The sequence below is a fragment of the Canis lupus genome, chromosome 17 (genome assembly GCF_003254725.2).
Source record: "Canis lupus dingo isolate Sandy chromosome 17, ASM325472v2, whole genome shotgun sequence".
Lineage (NCBI taxonomy): Eukaryota > Metazoa > Chordata > Mammalia > Carnivora > Canidae > Canis > Canis lupus.
The window spans coordinates 47,006-63,250 of NC_064259.1; the positions used below are offsets into that span (position 1 = coordinate 47,006).

A 16,245-nucleotide genomic window follows, 5' to 3' on the forward strand; every position below is an offset into this window, starting at 1 on the left:
ACCCGGCGCCCCTGCCGCATCCCGCCCTCAGCGCCGCCGAGGCTCGGGGGCAGCACAGCGCCGCCCGCGGGAGGCCAGACTCCGCCTCTGACCCGCAGGTGCATCGCCCCCAGGCAGGTGGATCGCCCCCGGAGGCAGGTGCATCGCCACCAAGGCGGTGCGCACCTGACGTCAGCGCCGCGGCCCCGCCCCAAGACCCCGCCCCGCCCCCTCGCTGCCGCCAGGTGGATGGACCGCAGAGGAGGCCGCAGAGCTCCAGCTCCGCAGGGAGAGCGGGGTCGAGCTTCCTCTGTACTTTGTGCTTGCTTTATTTTCATTTCTTTTCTTCGATTCTTTTTTATTAATTGTTTGATTTTAATTTTTATGTATATACCTTATATATTACTTATTTTTGTTTACTTTCATTGTACTTTGATTTTCTTTCTTATTTTGGAATTTAGATTCTTTTAACAAGCAGGCCAAAACACACACAGGATCTAGTGGGTTTTTTGGGGGGTGGGTGGTTGCTGTTGTTGTTATTTTTTTTAATAAAATAATTTTTATTGGTGTTCAATTTACCAACATACAGAATAACACCCAGTGCTCATCCCATCAAGTGTCCCCCTCAGTGCCCGTCACCCACTCACCCCCACTCCCCGCCCTCCTCCCCTTCCACCACCCCCAGTTTGTTTCCCAGAGTTAGGAGTCTTTATGTTTTGTCTCCCTTTCTGATATTTCCCAAACATTTCTTCTCCCTTCCCTTATATTCCCTTTCACTATTATTTATATTCCCCAAATGAATGAGACCATATAATGTTTGTCCTTCTCTGATTGACTTACTTCACTCAGCATAATACCCTCCAGTTCCATCCACTTTGAAGCAAATGGTGGGTATTTGTCGTTTCTAATGGCTGAGGAATATTCCATTGTATACATAAACCACATCTTTATCCATTCATCTTTCGATGGACACCGAGGCTCCTTCCACAGTTTGGCTATTGTGGACATTGCTGCTATAAACATCGGGGTGCAGGTGTCCCGGCGTTTCATTGCATCTGAATCTTTGGGGAACTTCTTAAACTCAACACCAAAGAAACAAACAATCCAATCATGAAATGGGCAAAAGACATGAAGAGAAATCTCACAGAGGAAGACATAGACATGGCCAACACGCACATGAGAAAATGCTCTGCATCACTTGCCATCAGGGAAATACAAATCAAAACCACAATGAGATCCCACCTCACACCAGTGAGAATGGGGAAAATTAACAAGGCAGGAAACCACAAATGTTGGAGAGGATGCGGAGAAAGGGGAACCCTCCTGCACTGTTGGTGGGAATGGGAGCTGGTGCAGCCACTCTGGAAAACTGTGTGGAGGTTCCTCAAAGAGTTAAAAATAGACCTGCTGTTGTTGTTATTGTTGTTTTTCTTGTTTTTTTCTTTTTCTTCCTTCTTTTTGGATAAAATAATGAGATGGAGAAATTCACCTCCAAAAAAACCTCCTAGTACCCACAGCCAGGAAGTTCATCAATACACATATATGATGTCTGACTAGAACTTAAAACAATGATTATAAAGATAGCAGCTGGGCTGGAAAAAGAGCACAGAAGAAAACTCCAGAATCCCTTACTGTAGAAATAAAAGAACTAAAATCTAGTCAGGCCAACGTTAAAAATGCTATAACTGAGATGCAGTCCCAAGTGGAAGCCTTAAAAACAAGAAAGGTTATGGACCACAAAGGCAGACGTAGGGAAGTCAGCCACTTATTAAAACAATAACATTCATATCATAGGAGACTCAGAAGATGAAGAGAGAGAAAAAGGGGCAGAAGTTTTTTTTTTTTTTAATTTTTATTTATTTATGATAGGCACACAGAGAGAGAGAGGAGAGAGGCAGAAACACAGGCAGAGGGAGAAGCAGGCTCCACGCACCGGGAGCCTGACGTGGGATTCGATCCCGGGTCTCCAGGATCGCGCCCTGGGCCAAAGGCAGGCGCCAAACCGCTGCGCCACCCAGGGATCCCAGGGGCAGAAGTTTTATTTGAACAAATTATGTAAACTTCTTTAACCTGAGGAAGGACACAGACACTGAAAACGAGAGCACAGAGAACTCCCACTAAATTCAACAGAAGCCGACCATCGCCAAGGCACATTGTAGTCAAATTCACAAAATACACAGACAAGGAAAGAATCCTGAAAGCGGCGGAGGCGGGGTTTGTGGGAAGAGGGAGTCCTTAACCTACAAGGGAGGATGAATCGAGTTTGCAGCAGATCTGTCCACAGACTTGGCAGCCCAGAAAGGAGTGGAAGGAAATATTCAATATACTGAATGGGAAAAGTATGCAGCCAAGAATTCTTTCTTCAGCAAGGCTGTCATTCAGGACGGAAGGAGAGATAAAGAGTTTCCCAGACAGGCAAAAAATAAAGGAGTTCATGACCTCTAAACCAGTCTGGCAAGGAATTTTAAGGGGGACTCTTTTAGTGGGGGGAATAAAGAGACCAAAACCAACAGAGACTAGAAAGGACCAGAGAACATCGCCAGAAACACCAACGCTACCGGTAACACAAAGGCACTAAATTCATCTCTTTCGATAATCACTCTGAATGCAGATGGAATAAATGCTCCAATCAAAAGATATAGGATATCAGAGTGGATTTAAAAAACAAGATCCAGGATGCCTGAGTGGCTCAGGGGTTGAGCCTCTGCCTGCGGCTCAGGGTGTGATCCTGGAGTCTGGGATCGAGTCTCATATCGGGTTCCTGGTGGGGAGCCTGCTTCTCTCTCTGCCTAGGTTTCTGCCTCTCTCTCTCTCTCTCTCTTTCATGAATAAATACAATCTTTAAAAAAAGAAACCAAGATCCATGTATATGCTGCCTATAGACACTCACCTTAGACCTATAGACACCAGCAGATTGAAAGTCAGGGGATGGAAAATCATCTATCATGCTAATGGACATCAAAAGAAAGCTGGAGGACCCATACTTATATCAGACAAACTAGATTTGAAACCAAACACTGGGGACACCTGGTGGCTCAGTGGTTGAGCATCTGCCTTCGGCTCAGGGTGTGATTCTGGGGTCCCAGGATCGAGTCCCATATCGGCCTCCCCTTGGGGAGTCTTCTTCTCCCTCTGCCTATGTTTCTGCCTCTGCTTCTCTCTGTGTATCTCTCATGAATAAATAAATAAAATCTTTAAGTTAAAAAAAGAAAGAACAAATACTATAAGAAGAGATGAAGAAGGGCATTATTTCATAATTAAGAAGACTATCAATCTCTGATTATCAGATCAAACAACTGTAAATATTTATGCCGCCAACATGGGAGTACCTAAATATAGAAACCAATTAACAACAAACATACAGAAACTCACTGATAATAATACAATGACAGGGGATTTTAATACCCACTTACGGCAATGGACAGATCATCTACGCAGAAAATCAACAGGGGAACAATGGCCTTGACTCACTGGACCACAGGGACTCAACAGATATAGTCAGAACATTTCATCCTAAAGCAGCAGAATACACATTCCTTTCAAGTGCACATGGGACATTCTCCAGAACGGATTTCATCATGGGCCACAAATCAGCCCTCAACAGGTACAAGAAGATTGAAATCATACCATGTACATTTTCAAACCACGACACTATGAAACTCGAAGTCAACAGCAAGAAAAAATTTGGACAGACCAAAAATACATGGAGATTATGAGCATCCTACTAGAGAAAGAATGGAGCAATCAGGAAATTAAAGAGGAAATTAAAAAAAAAAAAGAAACAAATGAAAATAAAACACGTTTCTCCAAACCTCTGGGATGCGGCAAAGGCAGTCCTACGAGGGAAGTACATAGCAATACAGGCCTACCTCAAGAAACAAGAAGTCTCCAATACGCAACCTAACCCTACACCTAAGGGAGCTGGAAAAGGACAGCAACAAAGCCTAAAGCCTGCAGCAGAAGGGAAATAATAAAGATGAGAGCAGAAATAGACAATACAGAAACAACAAAACAGTAGAATGGAATAGCGAAACTAAGAGCCGGTTCTTCAAAATACTTAATAAAATGGATCAAGCCCTAGCTAGCCTCATCAACAAGAAAAGAGAAAGGAGCTAAATAAATAAAATCACAAATGAGAGAGGAGAGATCACAATCAACAGCAGAAAAATAAGACAATTATAAGGGAATACTATGAAAGATTATATGCTAACAAACCGGGAGACCTGGAAGAAATGGACAAATCCTTAGAAATGTGCAAACGAGCAAAACTGAAATAGGAAGAAATAGAAAAAGGGGAACAGACCCATAACTAGCAAAGGAATTGAATCAGCAAGGCACCTGGGTGCCTCGGTGGTTGAGCGTCTGCTTTGGCTCCAGTCAGGATCCTGGGGTCCTGGGGGATTGAGTCCCACATCAGGCTCCCTGCATGGAGCCTGATTTTCCCTCTGCCTGTGTCTTGGCCTCTCTCTCTGTGTCTCTCATGAATAAATAAATAAAATCTTTTTTTTTAAAAGAAAGAAAGATGAGAAAGGACCCAAATAAAATCACAAAAGAGAGAAGAGTAATAAGAACAAACACCACAGAAACACCAACGATTATAAGAGAACATTATGAAAAATTATATGCCAGCAACTTAGAACCTGGAAGAAATAGATCAATTCCTAGAAATGGATAACATAGCAGAAATGAAAAAGGAAGAAATAAGAAACTGGAACAGACAGATAACCAGCAAAGAAATTGAATCAGCAATCAAAAATCTCCCAACAAACAAAGTCCAGGACCAGATGGCCTTCCCGGGGCAATTCCACTGGACATCTAAAGAAGGGTTAATATCCGTTCTTCTCAAATTATGCCCCCCCTAAAAAAAAGAAAAGGAAGGAAAACTTTCAAATTCATTCTATGAGGCCAGCATTACCCTGATACCAAAACCAGAAAAAGACCCCACTACAAAGAGAGAGAGAGAGAGAGAGAACTAAAGGCCAATATTCCTGATTAACAGAGATCAAAAACTCTCGATAAAAAACTAGCACAGTGAATCCAACAATACATTAAATAAATTACTCACCATGATCAAGTGGGAATTATTTCTGGGTTGCCAAGATGGTTCAATATTAACAGATCAATCACTGTGATACACCACATTATTAAAAGAAAGGATAAGAACCAAGTGACCATTTCAACAAATGCAGAAAAAGCACTGACAGGGGATGCCCAGGGTGGCGCAGCGGTTTGGCGCCTGCCTTCGGCCCGGGCGTGACCCTGGAGACCCGGACCGAGTCCCGCGTCGGGCTCCCTGCGTGGAGCCTGCTGCTCCCTCTGCCTCGGTCTCTGCCTCTCTCTCTCTCTCTCTTCTCTGCGTATTCTCATGAATAAATAAATAAAATCTTTAACAACCACAAAAACAACAACAACAAACCACGGAAGATCGAAAATAGCCAAAGCAGCGTTGAAGACAACCAGAGCTGGGGTTCCAGGTTTCCAGTCCTCGTACGGAGCTCTGTGATGCAGACTACGGCGCGGGCACACGAGGGAGAGCCTTAGGCCAACAGAACAGAGTGGAAAACCGGAACGAGACACACTGTGACTCCACGGTCAATCACCCTTCAACAAAGCGGCAAAGAAACCCGCTCCGCGCACCGACCGCGACCAGAGCAACCGGGCGGTCGCGTCGACGGCTGCATCCGAAGGAGCAACCGCGGAGCAGCGTCAAGCCGGCCCGCGCCTCTCCCCGACCCGCACCCGGGACACACACCCGGGGAGACGCGCGCAGCGACCGAGCCCCGAGGCCGGGGCAACAGCGCTCCCGAGGCCGGCACGCAGCGCGGGCCTCGCGACCTCCCGGCGGGGCCCCGCACGGAGCCAGCGGCCCAGCGGTGTGGACGCGGGGGGGGGGGGGGCGGGCGGAGGCGGCGGCGGCGGGAGCCCGGACTGCGAGCGGCCTGAGCGCGCGGGAACCAGACCCGCCCAGGGGATCCCGAGCCGAGACGGGGAATCCCCCACCCCCGGGCACAGCCCCGCGCGGGACCCCAGGTCACCGCAGACACCGCCCGGAAACCCCCGCGTCCACGCAGCGCGCCTTCCTCCGGGGGTCCCGCGAGCACGCCGCCCCCTGCAGCCTCCGCTCGGGGCTCCTCGCCTGCTCCGCCCCGGCGGGTCCCGCGAGGGCTCCCGTCAGCGTGGATCCAACCCACCTCCTCCCAAAGCCTCCACAGGGGACCCGAGGAAGCCCAGCTCCTCTTGGCGTGGACACAGCCTTACATGCTCCGCAGTGGGCTCTGGGGAGGCCCAGCTCCTGCCGGCGTGGACGCTCCATCTCTCAGCAGCCTCCGCGGAGGATCCTGGAGGCTGGGCTCCTGTCACGAGGGGTGCGCTCGCCTCCCAGCGGTCAGGGAGCCGGGCACAGGGCGCCCCCTGTAGGCGGTGCAGGTAGTGCAGGGTGTGGTGACTCAGGTGGGTGGCGGCACCTGTCCTCCACCCCACCCCTGGGCAGCGCCGGCTCGCAGGGAGGGGCACCTGGAGGCTGACAGTGCGCTGGGTTATATGAATCCACCCGTGTTTGCTGAGTGCCCTTGGTCGGGGCGGTGCTGAAGCCTGAGGCTGCCCAGGCAGAGTGGGGGCAGCAGCGCCTTTCCCAGGTGAGGGAGCGGAAGGATCCCCGAGAGCTCTGAGACCCTCCATACCCTTGACTAAGGTCGAGCTGGATTTGAAGCAATCAGAATCCAGGTGGATATTTCACCGAACTTCTATCAGAGCCCGACTCTGAGGCAAAACGCAGTGCTCCCGATCAACCCTGATGCACATGTGACCATGACCAAGACCTGTACATCCTAGACGTCCAGAGACATGGAGGAGAAGCAGAGAAGAGACAGGAGATAGGAAAGAGGCCGGCTAAAGCTAACCCTGGCCCAGGCCCTGACCTAGCCAAACACTGACCTTGACTCTGACCGAGGATGTAAGGCCCACACAGAGCCAAACTGAGACACTGAGCAGAAGCTGCCCCAGACCCTGTCCTGGAGTCTGACACTGAGCAAGACCCTGAGCCTGATCTCAAGCCTGTCCCTGACCTGAACCCATGACCCCAACCCTTAACCCTGACCCTGACCTTAACCCTAACTTATCCTTGACCTTGCCCCTTACCCTGTCCAACAAATATGGAATATTGAGTGGGAATAATGAGAAACTAGACTGTGAAACACAGGTGTAGTTTGGATTGCGGAGATTCAAATGTCTGGCTGAGCATTAGGGGCAGTGATGTTTGAGCAAAACCACTAAAGGCCCTCCATGGGGGTGAAGATGTCTCATATGCCAATGTTTCCAACTAGGGATGGATGGAGACCTGGACCAAAGAGTCTCTATTCTGGGTGATTTCCAGAAGGATAAATCAGCCATTTCCACCAACGTACAAAGACAGACCGTCTTACAATTGTGACCTATGGGCAGCTCTGCTCTGCCTCATTCTCTTCTCAGTGTTTTAGGAAAGCATATTGTGCTCTTTATAGACCTAAAATTACTAAGCTATCCTCAGAAATTTTTTTAAAATTGTATTTATATATTTGACAGACAGAGAGAGAGTGAGAGAGAGAGAGCACAAGTAGACAGAGCAGCAGACAGAGGGAGAGGAAGAAGCAGGCCTTCCACTGAGCAGAGAGCCAGATGCAGGCCTCAGTCCCAGGACCCTGGGATCACGACCTGAGCCAAAGGCAGACTCTTCACTGACTGAGCCACCCAGGTGCCCCAAGGTCCTCATAGATTTGAAGAATCTAGTGACTAGAGGATCTGAGGCCAATGGCAGTGCTCAGCCATGTGTGTTCAGCAGCAAAATGACTCATACTCGCCAGGACTTGTTCAACACAGATTTTCTGCAACATCGGTAACACGTAAGGTTTGCCCTGCTGGCTTGTTCATTAACTTAGGGGTGATCCAGTGAGTCACAGGGGGCCAGGTGAACCTCAGCAAAATAAAGACTCATAAAAAAATCCATTGCCTGGAGAGGTACCTAGATAGCTTTGGATTTCACTCTGGATTTCAGCTCAGGTCATGATCCCACGATGCTGGGGTCCAGCCCCATGTCAAGCCCTGGTTCAGACTCCACGCTCAGTGGAGTGTCTGCTTAAGGATTCTCTCTCAGCCTCTCCTTCTGCCCTTCCCCCCACTCACATGCTCTCTCTCTCTCTCAAATAAATACATCTTTTAAAAAAACTATTGTCTGGAGATGACAGTTTGGGCAGTGCTAAAACATGTCTGGAGGGCAGCAAAGGGAGGAGGAGACATGTGGGCCTCCACAGAGGGGTGAGAATGTTAGGGTCACTAAAGATCACTTTGGAGAATGTCCACTCAGATCTGTTGTAATAAAGAGAGAAACTAAAGCTGAGCCATAGGCTACAACTGACCTGACAGTCAGAGGAAAGCAGGGCATAGAGAGGTTTGAACACTTGCCCACTAAAAATAATGCTAGAATTCATAAAATTGATTCCAAGTAAATAATAATAATCAATAACAAAGGATCTACAGTAGGAACTGAATAGATCTCACAAATGGGTTTCAGCTTGGAAGGAGTTTCTCTGGCTCTACTTTATCTTCACATATTTGCATTGTGTGTGTCACAAAAGAAAGCATAGTTTGGTTGTGAGAAAGTTATTGGATTCTCTAAGAAGTCTGGGACTCCACTGCTGGAAAGAAAAGTTTGAGAAACACCGAATTGGAGCAGGCCGTCCCTGGAGTGGGGCAGAATGTTCCTCAGCAGTCTGCTTTTATGCATCCTGGGCTGGGGTTTAAGCAAAGGTCAGACTACGTTATGTGTGAGTGGGGCTCTCACTGTTCCCTGACTTCGGTGGACAGACAATGAATAGACTAGTTTTTCTCCCTCAGAACACAATTCACATCTACGAGTACCCAATCTCTGAAGGGATGTAGCTTACTCATTTTCAAGAACTCCGTTTTTAAAAATAAACATTCTCATATTGTTTCCCTTCAGCAAGACAGAACTTCATGTAATTGCTTAAGAATCTAAGAATGACTGAGATGGATTTTGGGGAACAAAATAACACCAGAGCTGTAACACTAAGCTGCAAGAGAATGGTGCTGTATTGTAACTCTAAGCTTTAGATGAAGTTATAGATACACGGGTTTGAAAGAAAGAAAATGTCAGGTGTAATTTTGCTATGAAATAAAAAGAAACTGGAAATAGAAGCAACCAGGCCATAGCTGTGTTGGAAATATGTTTGCTCACGTGTCACTGAGATTAAAACAGGAAACCACCAGTACAAAGGATGTGGCTCTCCAAAAACTGGCCCATAGGAGGCACATAGTAGGCAGGTAGTGGGCCCTAAAATGTCACCCCTGCTGGGCCCATTTCATCGTGACTTCCACGGAAATGCTCATCCTTGCCTGCATACAGACACGGAGGCCATCCTTCGAAGAGAAACATGCTCCAATAGCCTTGTACCTGGGAATTCTGAACAAAAGTATCTGAGTGGGATCAAGAGAGATGACTCACGAGTTTTGGTCTGAGGTAGAGAAGCTGTGATTCCTGCGGTTTGTGGAATTTAAGTGCGCTGCTGGGATCTATCAGGACTGTGTTTCCTACCTCCAGGAGTCCAACCAGCTCCTCTCCTGAGAGCAAATTCAGCAGTTCTCTCCACTCACTGAGAGACGAGAGTTGGGCCCATGTAGGAGGTGCTTTTCCTTAATTCAGACACTATTTAGCTAAATCTTACTTTTGAGAATACTGGTTCACATAGTACATTTTCAAATTTTTCTCATGTTATCGGAGTTGTAGCTACTGTCAATTGCTTGTGAGATAAGAAGGCTGTTTTTAAATAATTTTTATATATTTTTATTGGAGTTCGATTTGCCAGCAAATAGTATAACACCCAGTGCTCATCCCGTCAAGTGCCCCCTCAGTGCCCGTCACCCAGTCACCCTCACCCCCTGCCCACCTCCCCTTCCACTACCCCTTGATCATTTCCCAGAGTTACGAGTCTCTCATGTTCTGTCTCCCTCTCTGATTTTTCCCACTCATTTTCTCTCCTTTCCCCTTTATTCCCTTTCACTATTTTTATATTCCCGGCAGGAGTGAGAGGACCACATCACCATGTTACACATCTTAATGTTCCAGGTTACAAACTGGCCAACTGGAAAGTACACAGGCCCTCTCCCAGCCCCATCTCCCACCGACAAAATACCTTTCTTTTCATTTTTTAGACCTGGAAATTGCTGACTGGCTGTGGGGGGCCAACAAGGCCAACAAGGCCAACAAGCATCTTTATCACTCAGGCCACACAGGTGACAATACGGCCTGGGGCAGCATGGATGCTGAGGTGGAAGCAGCCGACCTGGGTTCTAGACTCTCTCTCCCTGTCTCTCCCCTCTGTGTTTCTGCCCCTGCCTCTGTCTCTCTCTCTCTCTCCCTCCTTCCCTAATTTTTACATTGTCATCTGGGCATAGCACAGGTGCCTCAGATGTGGGGCTCGGGAGTGCATCTCCTTCTGGACAAGCACACTGGCTTCTCTGAGCTTATTTATAATAATTTACACATCTGCAACAAACGAGTTGCCGCGCGAGAAGCCTCTTATAGTGTTTTTCTGATACTTTGAATATAAGATCATATGTTTCCCCCTGATTTCTGAAAAATCACCAGTTGCACAGTCAACACTAGAGCCAACTTTAGTTTCTATGATCTGTAGGCTTTGGAAGACGGGGGTCTACATGCCCGGGGCAGGTGGTTCAGCAGCAACGGCATATGTGCAGGTGTCAGGCCACTGCCTGGCCCCTATCCCGTCGCACACGCGGACCTGTGGCCGGAGCACCTCCGCGCCCTGCTCTGGGAGGGGGCCTTCCTCAGGTTAGAACATGGTGGTTTGATCCTGCAGCACTGATCCTACTCAGCAGGGTTTTTTTTTTTTTTTAAGATTTTTATTTATTTATTCATGAGAGACACACAGAGGGGGAGGGAGAGAGAGAGAGAGAGAGAGAGAGAGAGGCAGAGACCCAGGCAGAGGGAGAAGCAGGCTCCATGCAGGGAGCCCGACGTGGGACTCGACCCTGGGTCTCCAGTATCAGGCCCTGGGCTGAAGGCGGCGCTAAACCACTGAGCCACCGAGCTGCCCACTACTCAGCAGGTTTGTGCAGTGTGAGTATAACCAGCCGGCAGGTCACAAGGGCTTAGCCATCACCCATCCCCAAAGGCAGATGGAATCACTCCTGTTCAGCATCCCCAGCCATGCATTCTTTACCCAGCCCAAGTGACCAAGAAGAGTTTCTCATCAGAATGCAATCTCAGGGGATAGTGGGGACTCACAACTGTGTTTTTCCCAGTCACATTTGTACCGGGCTTTGTATCTTCTAGAGGCAGAAACACCTGCGCTCTCTCCAGAATGCTACGGCTCAGTCTCTGGGTTCCAGATGTAGTTCTGGGTGCTCAGCATTGGCAGAGAGCAGCTCATCTCCAGTGCAGGGCACACAGATGAGACCGCATCCCCCGTCTCTATGTCTGCACCACCTGCACTAGGCGGGTACTTAGAAGGTACCAGCTAGTCAAATACCAAAAACAAAGCAAAAAATGTGTCTCCACTACTTTTGAAATCTACTGTTACCTAATTTTTAACTGATTTAAATGAATAAACTTCCTGTTCATCTTGGCAAGGTGCGTGATCAAGTCACAAATATTTCAAGCCAAAATTGTGCCAAGAGAAAAATATATTTTATGTGTTTTTAAAGATTTTTTTTAAAGATTTATTTTTGAGAGAGAGAGAGGGAACATGCACAGGAGTTGGGGGGAGGGGACAGAGAAAGTGGGAGAGAGAATCTCAAACAAACTCCAAACTTAGCGTGGAACCCAACACGGAGCTCGAACTTACGACCCTGAGATCAGGGCCCGAGCTGAAACCAAGAGTCAGATGCTTAACCAATTGTGCCACCCAGGTGCTCTGATGTTAGTTTGACTTTTTAAAAATCATTTAGTGATTTTAAGGTAAGAAAATTGAGAACCCTATGTCTCTAAGAATCCTTTAATATAAATATTTCTCCATTTTGAAAAAAAGTCAGTATATCTTCTATTGTACATGGACATCAATTAACTAATGATAACACACAGAAGATTTTAAAACGGCCTTCATCCTGGGATTTCATGGGCTACAGTAGATTGCAAGTCCTCGGTACACCAGGCAGGGCCAGTGCATCCCGTCTCTCCATCCAGCTCACACACACACAACTTCTAACAAGCCTGTGGAACGCTCAAGGATTGTTGCGTGGTGACGGTAGACTCTGGGACCCTGAGGGTGGATGTTCAGAGGGACCAGGGACACAGATGAGCTAATCCAGGTTGTGGGGAGGTGATCACCCAGACACCACAGAAGCCTGGGGCTGCCTGCCCTACAGTCTGTGGGACTCCCCTCGGTTGGGCTGACTCTGGGCTCCCTGACAGCTACTGCCGGGCTCCAGGAAGGCCTGACCCCTGCAAGCTCCTGCATGAGGCTGAGTTGCTTGCCTCGGCTGTTCTTTCACAAAGGCTCCACGTGGTTTCCTCTTCAGAGAGGCTGTATCCCACCCTAGAAGAGAAGGCCCATCTTTGCACTCAGATGGTGGTGCTGAAGCCAACAGAGGATTGGTCTCACTTTAGGGACAATTTTCCACACACACTGAAGCCTGGCCACACTTCCAAGCAGAACACCTGGGGGGCTGGGCAGGGGCCTGTCTTGTTCCGCTTGCCCTCCCTGTGCTAATGCCCCAGGCTGTGAAAGGGCCCCGGCCAGCTTGAGGACAGGTGACTCTATCGCCTGCATGACCTCATGAGAGAAATGAGGTCCTCAGAGCAGCCACGTTGTTAGCAAAGGATCTTATCGACTCATTAGAACTTTCTTACTTGTCTCAGACTTCTTTTCTGGTGGGCAGCCTGGTTGAAAGAGGAACATGCTTAGGAAGCGAAGGGCCCAGCATTCAGGAGACACCTGCCTCTGTGAGAAGCCAGGCCGCCCTTCCTCTGCCTGGTTGCTCATCAGGAGCGTCCTCTCCTTCCCCTATTTCCAGTTTGGATGCCTGGAAATGCTCTCTAAACAGTGACTTCCTATCATTGAAACAGGATATATTCTCTCTGGAGGGCCTTTTACATGTAGAAAAAGAGTTATTGAAAACTTATCACCACTAAAATTTTGGTAACTATTATTCCCGTTTTTTAAACCATAAAGAGAAATCTAAAACTACACTACAAATAAAATTTTCTGTTCTCTATTTTTTTTCCACTCAGTATTAGATCATGAGCATTTATATGCCATTTAATGTATCTGTAATCAGCAATCTCCCTGCTGCATACTCAGCTTAATCCTTCTTATGCTGTTAGCCGTTTACATGATTTCTCCCTTATCACAGGAATAACATTTTCAGTGTGTTATCAACCTCATATACAAACCATTTATAATCTTGTTGAGCATTTATTTATGATCCAGCTCTTTTTTTAAAGATTTTATTTATGAGAGACAGAGAGAGAGAGAGAGAGAGAGAGAGAGGCAGAGACACAGGCAGAGGGAGGAGCAGGCTCCATGCCGGGAGCCCTACATGGGACTTGATCCCGTGGCCCCAGGTACCCCCTGAGCCGAAGGGAGGCGCTCAACTGCTGAGCCACCCGGGCTGCCCTATGAGTCAGCTCTATATGGCTGAGCTGATGTGGTCGTATGTTTACATGCTTATTTCAAATAGAGTAAGACCAAGGAGAAAGTATGCGGGCTTCAAGACGAGAGGCAGCCAGCCCGCATCCACGTCCCCCCTCCTGCTGTAGCTAAGCCTCAGTGTTCTGACCCAGAAAACGAGGCCTATGCCATGTGCCTCCTGATGGCATTGTGAAGCCTACAGGGGAAACTGCAGGCGTGTGTTGAGCAGAAGGCATGGTAAGCACAGCTGGGTCCCTTCCCTGCCTCTAGGACAGACTGTCAGACACCCCTGAAATCCCATTCACAAGGTGAACCCCATACACTATGTGAGATCATGTTTTCCGCAAATATGGCTTTCCTCTGGATCCCTCTCAGCTGCCCTACAGCTCAGTTAACATTCCTGGGACCTGCTCGGGGAGGGGAGACAGAGAGTGACCCTCCAAGGTGTTTGTGTCCCTGTTGGGTTGCAAACAGCCCACTTGAGGTGCCTCAAGAAAAAAGGGAAAGCTACACTTCCAAGTTTCGTGTAGTACGTCTTTAATTTGTGGGCACAGCCCTCCTCAGTCACACATGTCAATGTGACACTGGGTCTACAGCCAGCAGGTTCCAGGGAACAGGATACGGCTCTTACCATTGGGGAGCTGGCTCTCCCAAGCCTGGTGAACACAAACTGGCTGTTGCGTAAGGAGGAAACAAAATGTGTGTCTTTTGGTTAAATATTAAACAGAAATAGAACAGGTGTTTAAGTATGTCCACATCTCAGGTAGAGCAGTGCCTGGTGCTGGCCTACATTACAGAGCTTCTCTGGCGAGAGGCCACCATGCCCACCGGAGGCACCACGACCTTGGCTGAGGACTCCCCACAGCACCAGGTTCATCTGCTTCCTAGATCAAGATTTTCTTTGAAGAATGATCACAACTCAATCCAGTCCCCCTGTTTTTCAAATGAAATATAAGGGAGCCCAGACGGTTGATTGACTGAGTCACTGATGCCTAGTCCATCCATCCATCCTCCTTTATCCATAAAAGGCAGAAAGGGGTAGAAGCTCCTCCGGTGGCAGAACCTGAATCCACTGCTGCCGGCTCCCATCGTCCAGCCAGCCCACCGGCTCACGTGGGGGCAGCGGAGTCCTTGTCTGTTGAGGGTGGTTAGGAAGGGACTAGATCTTAACTACCTGGGATGGCGCTCCTCTTCTAAACAACACGTTTCATTTCTTTACTCTTGTGCTTTTTTGTGCTGGCAATGACCAGCAGCACAGTATTTTTCACTTACCTTGCAATGACAAGACCCCATATTTTACACGACTGAATCTTCTGGATGCCCCTTGTTCCATTACAATGCAGCTTTACCTTGTTAATAGTGACACTTGGACAGGTAAAGTTCTAGTCTTAGATCAGAGTGAAAGCAAAAAAGGAAAGAAACACTCACACAGCGTGTCCTGGGCCACATCCAGCTGTGGCAGTGCCCAGTGCCACACCTCACTCCAATCACCTGAGCAAGGCCCTCCTCCTGTAGAGTCTTTCCAATCTGGCTTTGGTAGCAGGGTAACGCTGGCTTCACAAAATGTGTTCGGGAATGGTCCCTCCTCAGTTTTGGGGAGTGTTTGAGAGGGATTGGCATTAATCCTTCTTTAAATGTTTGGTGAAACTCCACAGCGAAACCATCTGGTCCTAGGTTTTTCTTTGGAAGTTTTTGATTAGTGACTCAATCTCTTTACCAGTCATTGATCTATCCAGGTTTTCTATATCTTCCTGATTTAATCTTGGCAGGTTGTGTTTCTAGGAATTTATCAAGTTTTCTCTAGGTTGTCCACTTTGCTGGTGTGCAGCTCCTCCTAGGAGTTTCTTATGGTCCTTTGTACTTCTGTGCAATGTCCTTAGTGGTCTTGTCCCTTCTTTCAGGTATAATTTTAGTTTTTACAGATCCATTCTCTTTTTCTTAGTCTAGCTAAAAGTTTGTCAATTTTATTTATATTTTCAAAGAACCAGCTCTTAGTTTTTGTACTGAGACTTTTTAGGTGCTAGTACTATGCTAAGTATTCATACGCACGAAAACATTGCAAACACTACCCTTTATAACACAACTATGTACTCATATTCCCATTTTTGAACTGGGCAAGTGGCATGTTGGGGAAATTAAGCGATTCAATGATATCATGTCTTTACTTGCTGGAGGGGATTGGGATTTAAATCTGGTCTATGTGACTCAAATGCTTATGTCTGTAACCACAGGCATCATTATATCACCTATATAAGAATCTAGATTCTAATCCAGGTTTACCAAACTAGAATCTCCAGTGGCAGGCCTGGAATACTCACTGCGACATTACCCCGTGTGATTGCTGTGTGCCCCGATGTGCAAGAACGAATGTACTGCCTGTATCACACAATATCATGGCTCTTCCTGTCCTTGGGCCTTGTGTGTCTCCTTCCAGCTTGAATGTCTCCTCTCTTCACTCATGACTCCTCCAGAGACCTTTAATTTTTTTTCAGATATGAATTTTTCTAATTTAAATTCAATTTGCTAACATATACTATAACATCCAGTGCTCAACTCATCAAGTGCCCTCCTTAGTGCCCATCCCCCAGACACCCTATCCCTCCACCCACCTCTCCTTCTGCAA

The 16,245-nt window shown here is 47.6% G+C and overlaps 1 protein-coding gene across 1 annotated transcript in view; it reads right to left on the minus strand.

Annotated features, from left to right (window-relative positions):
• The window catches only part of LOC112664939 (uncharacterized), a 28,770-nt gene extending 12,822 nt beyond the window's left edge, over positions 1-15,948 (minus strand). Inside the window, exons 1-2 of the mRNA XM_035700965.2 lie at positions 15,941-15,948; positions 6,238-6,475 (exon numbers count right to left, since the gene is read on the minus strand). Coding sequence (XP_035556858.1) covers positions 6,238-6,475; positions 15,941-15,948 — 246 coding nt within the window. The remainder of the gene's footprint in view (positions 1-6,237; positions 6,476-15,940) is intronic.
• Positions 15,949-16,245: the final 297 nt, after the last annotated feature.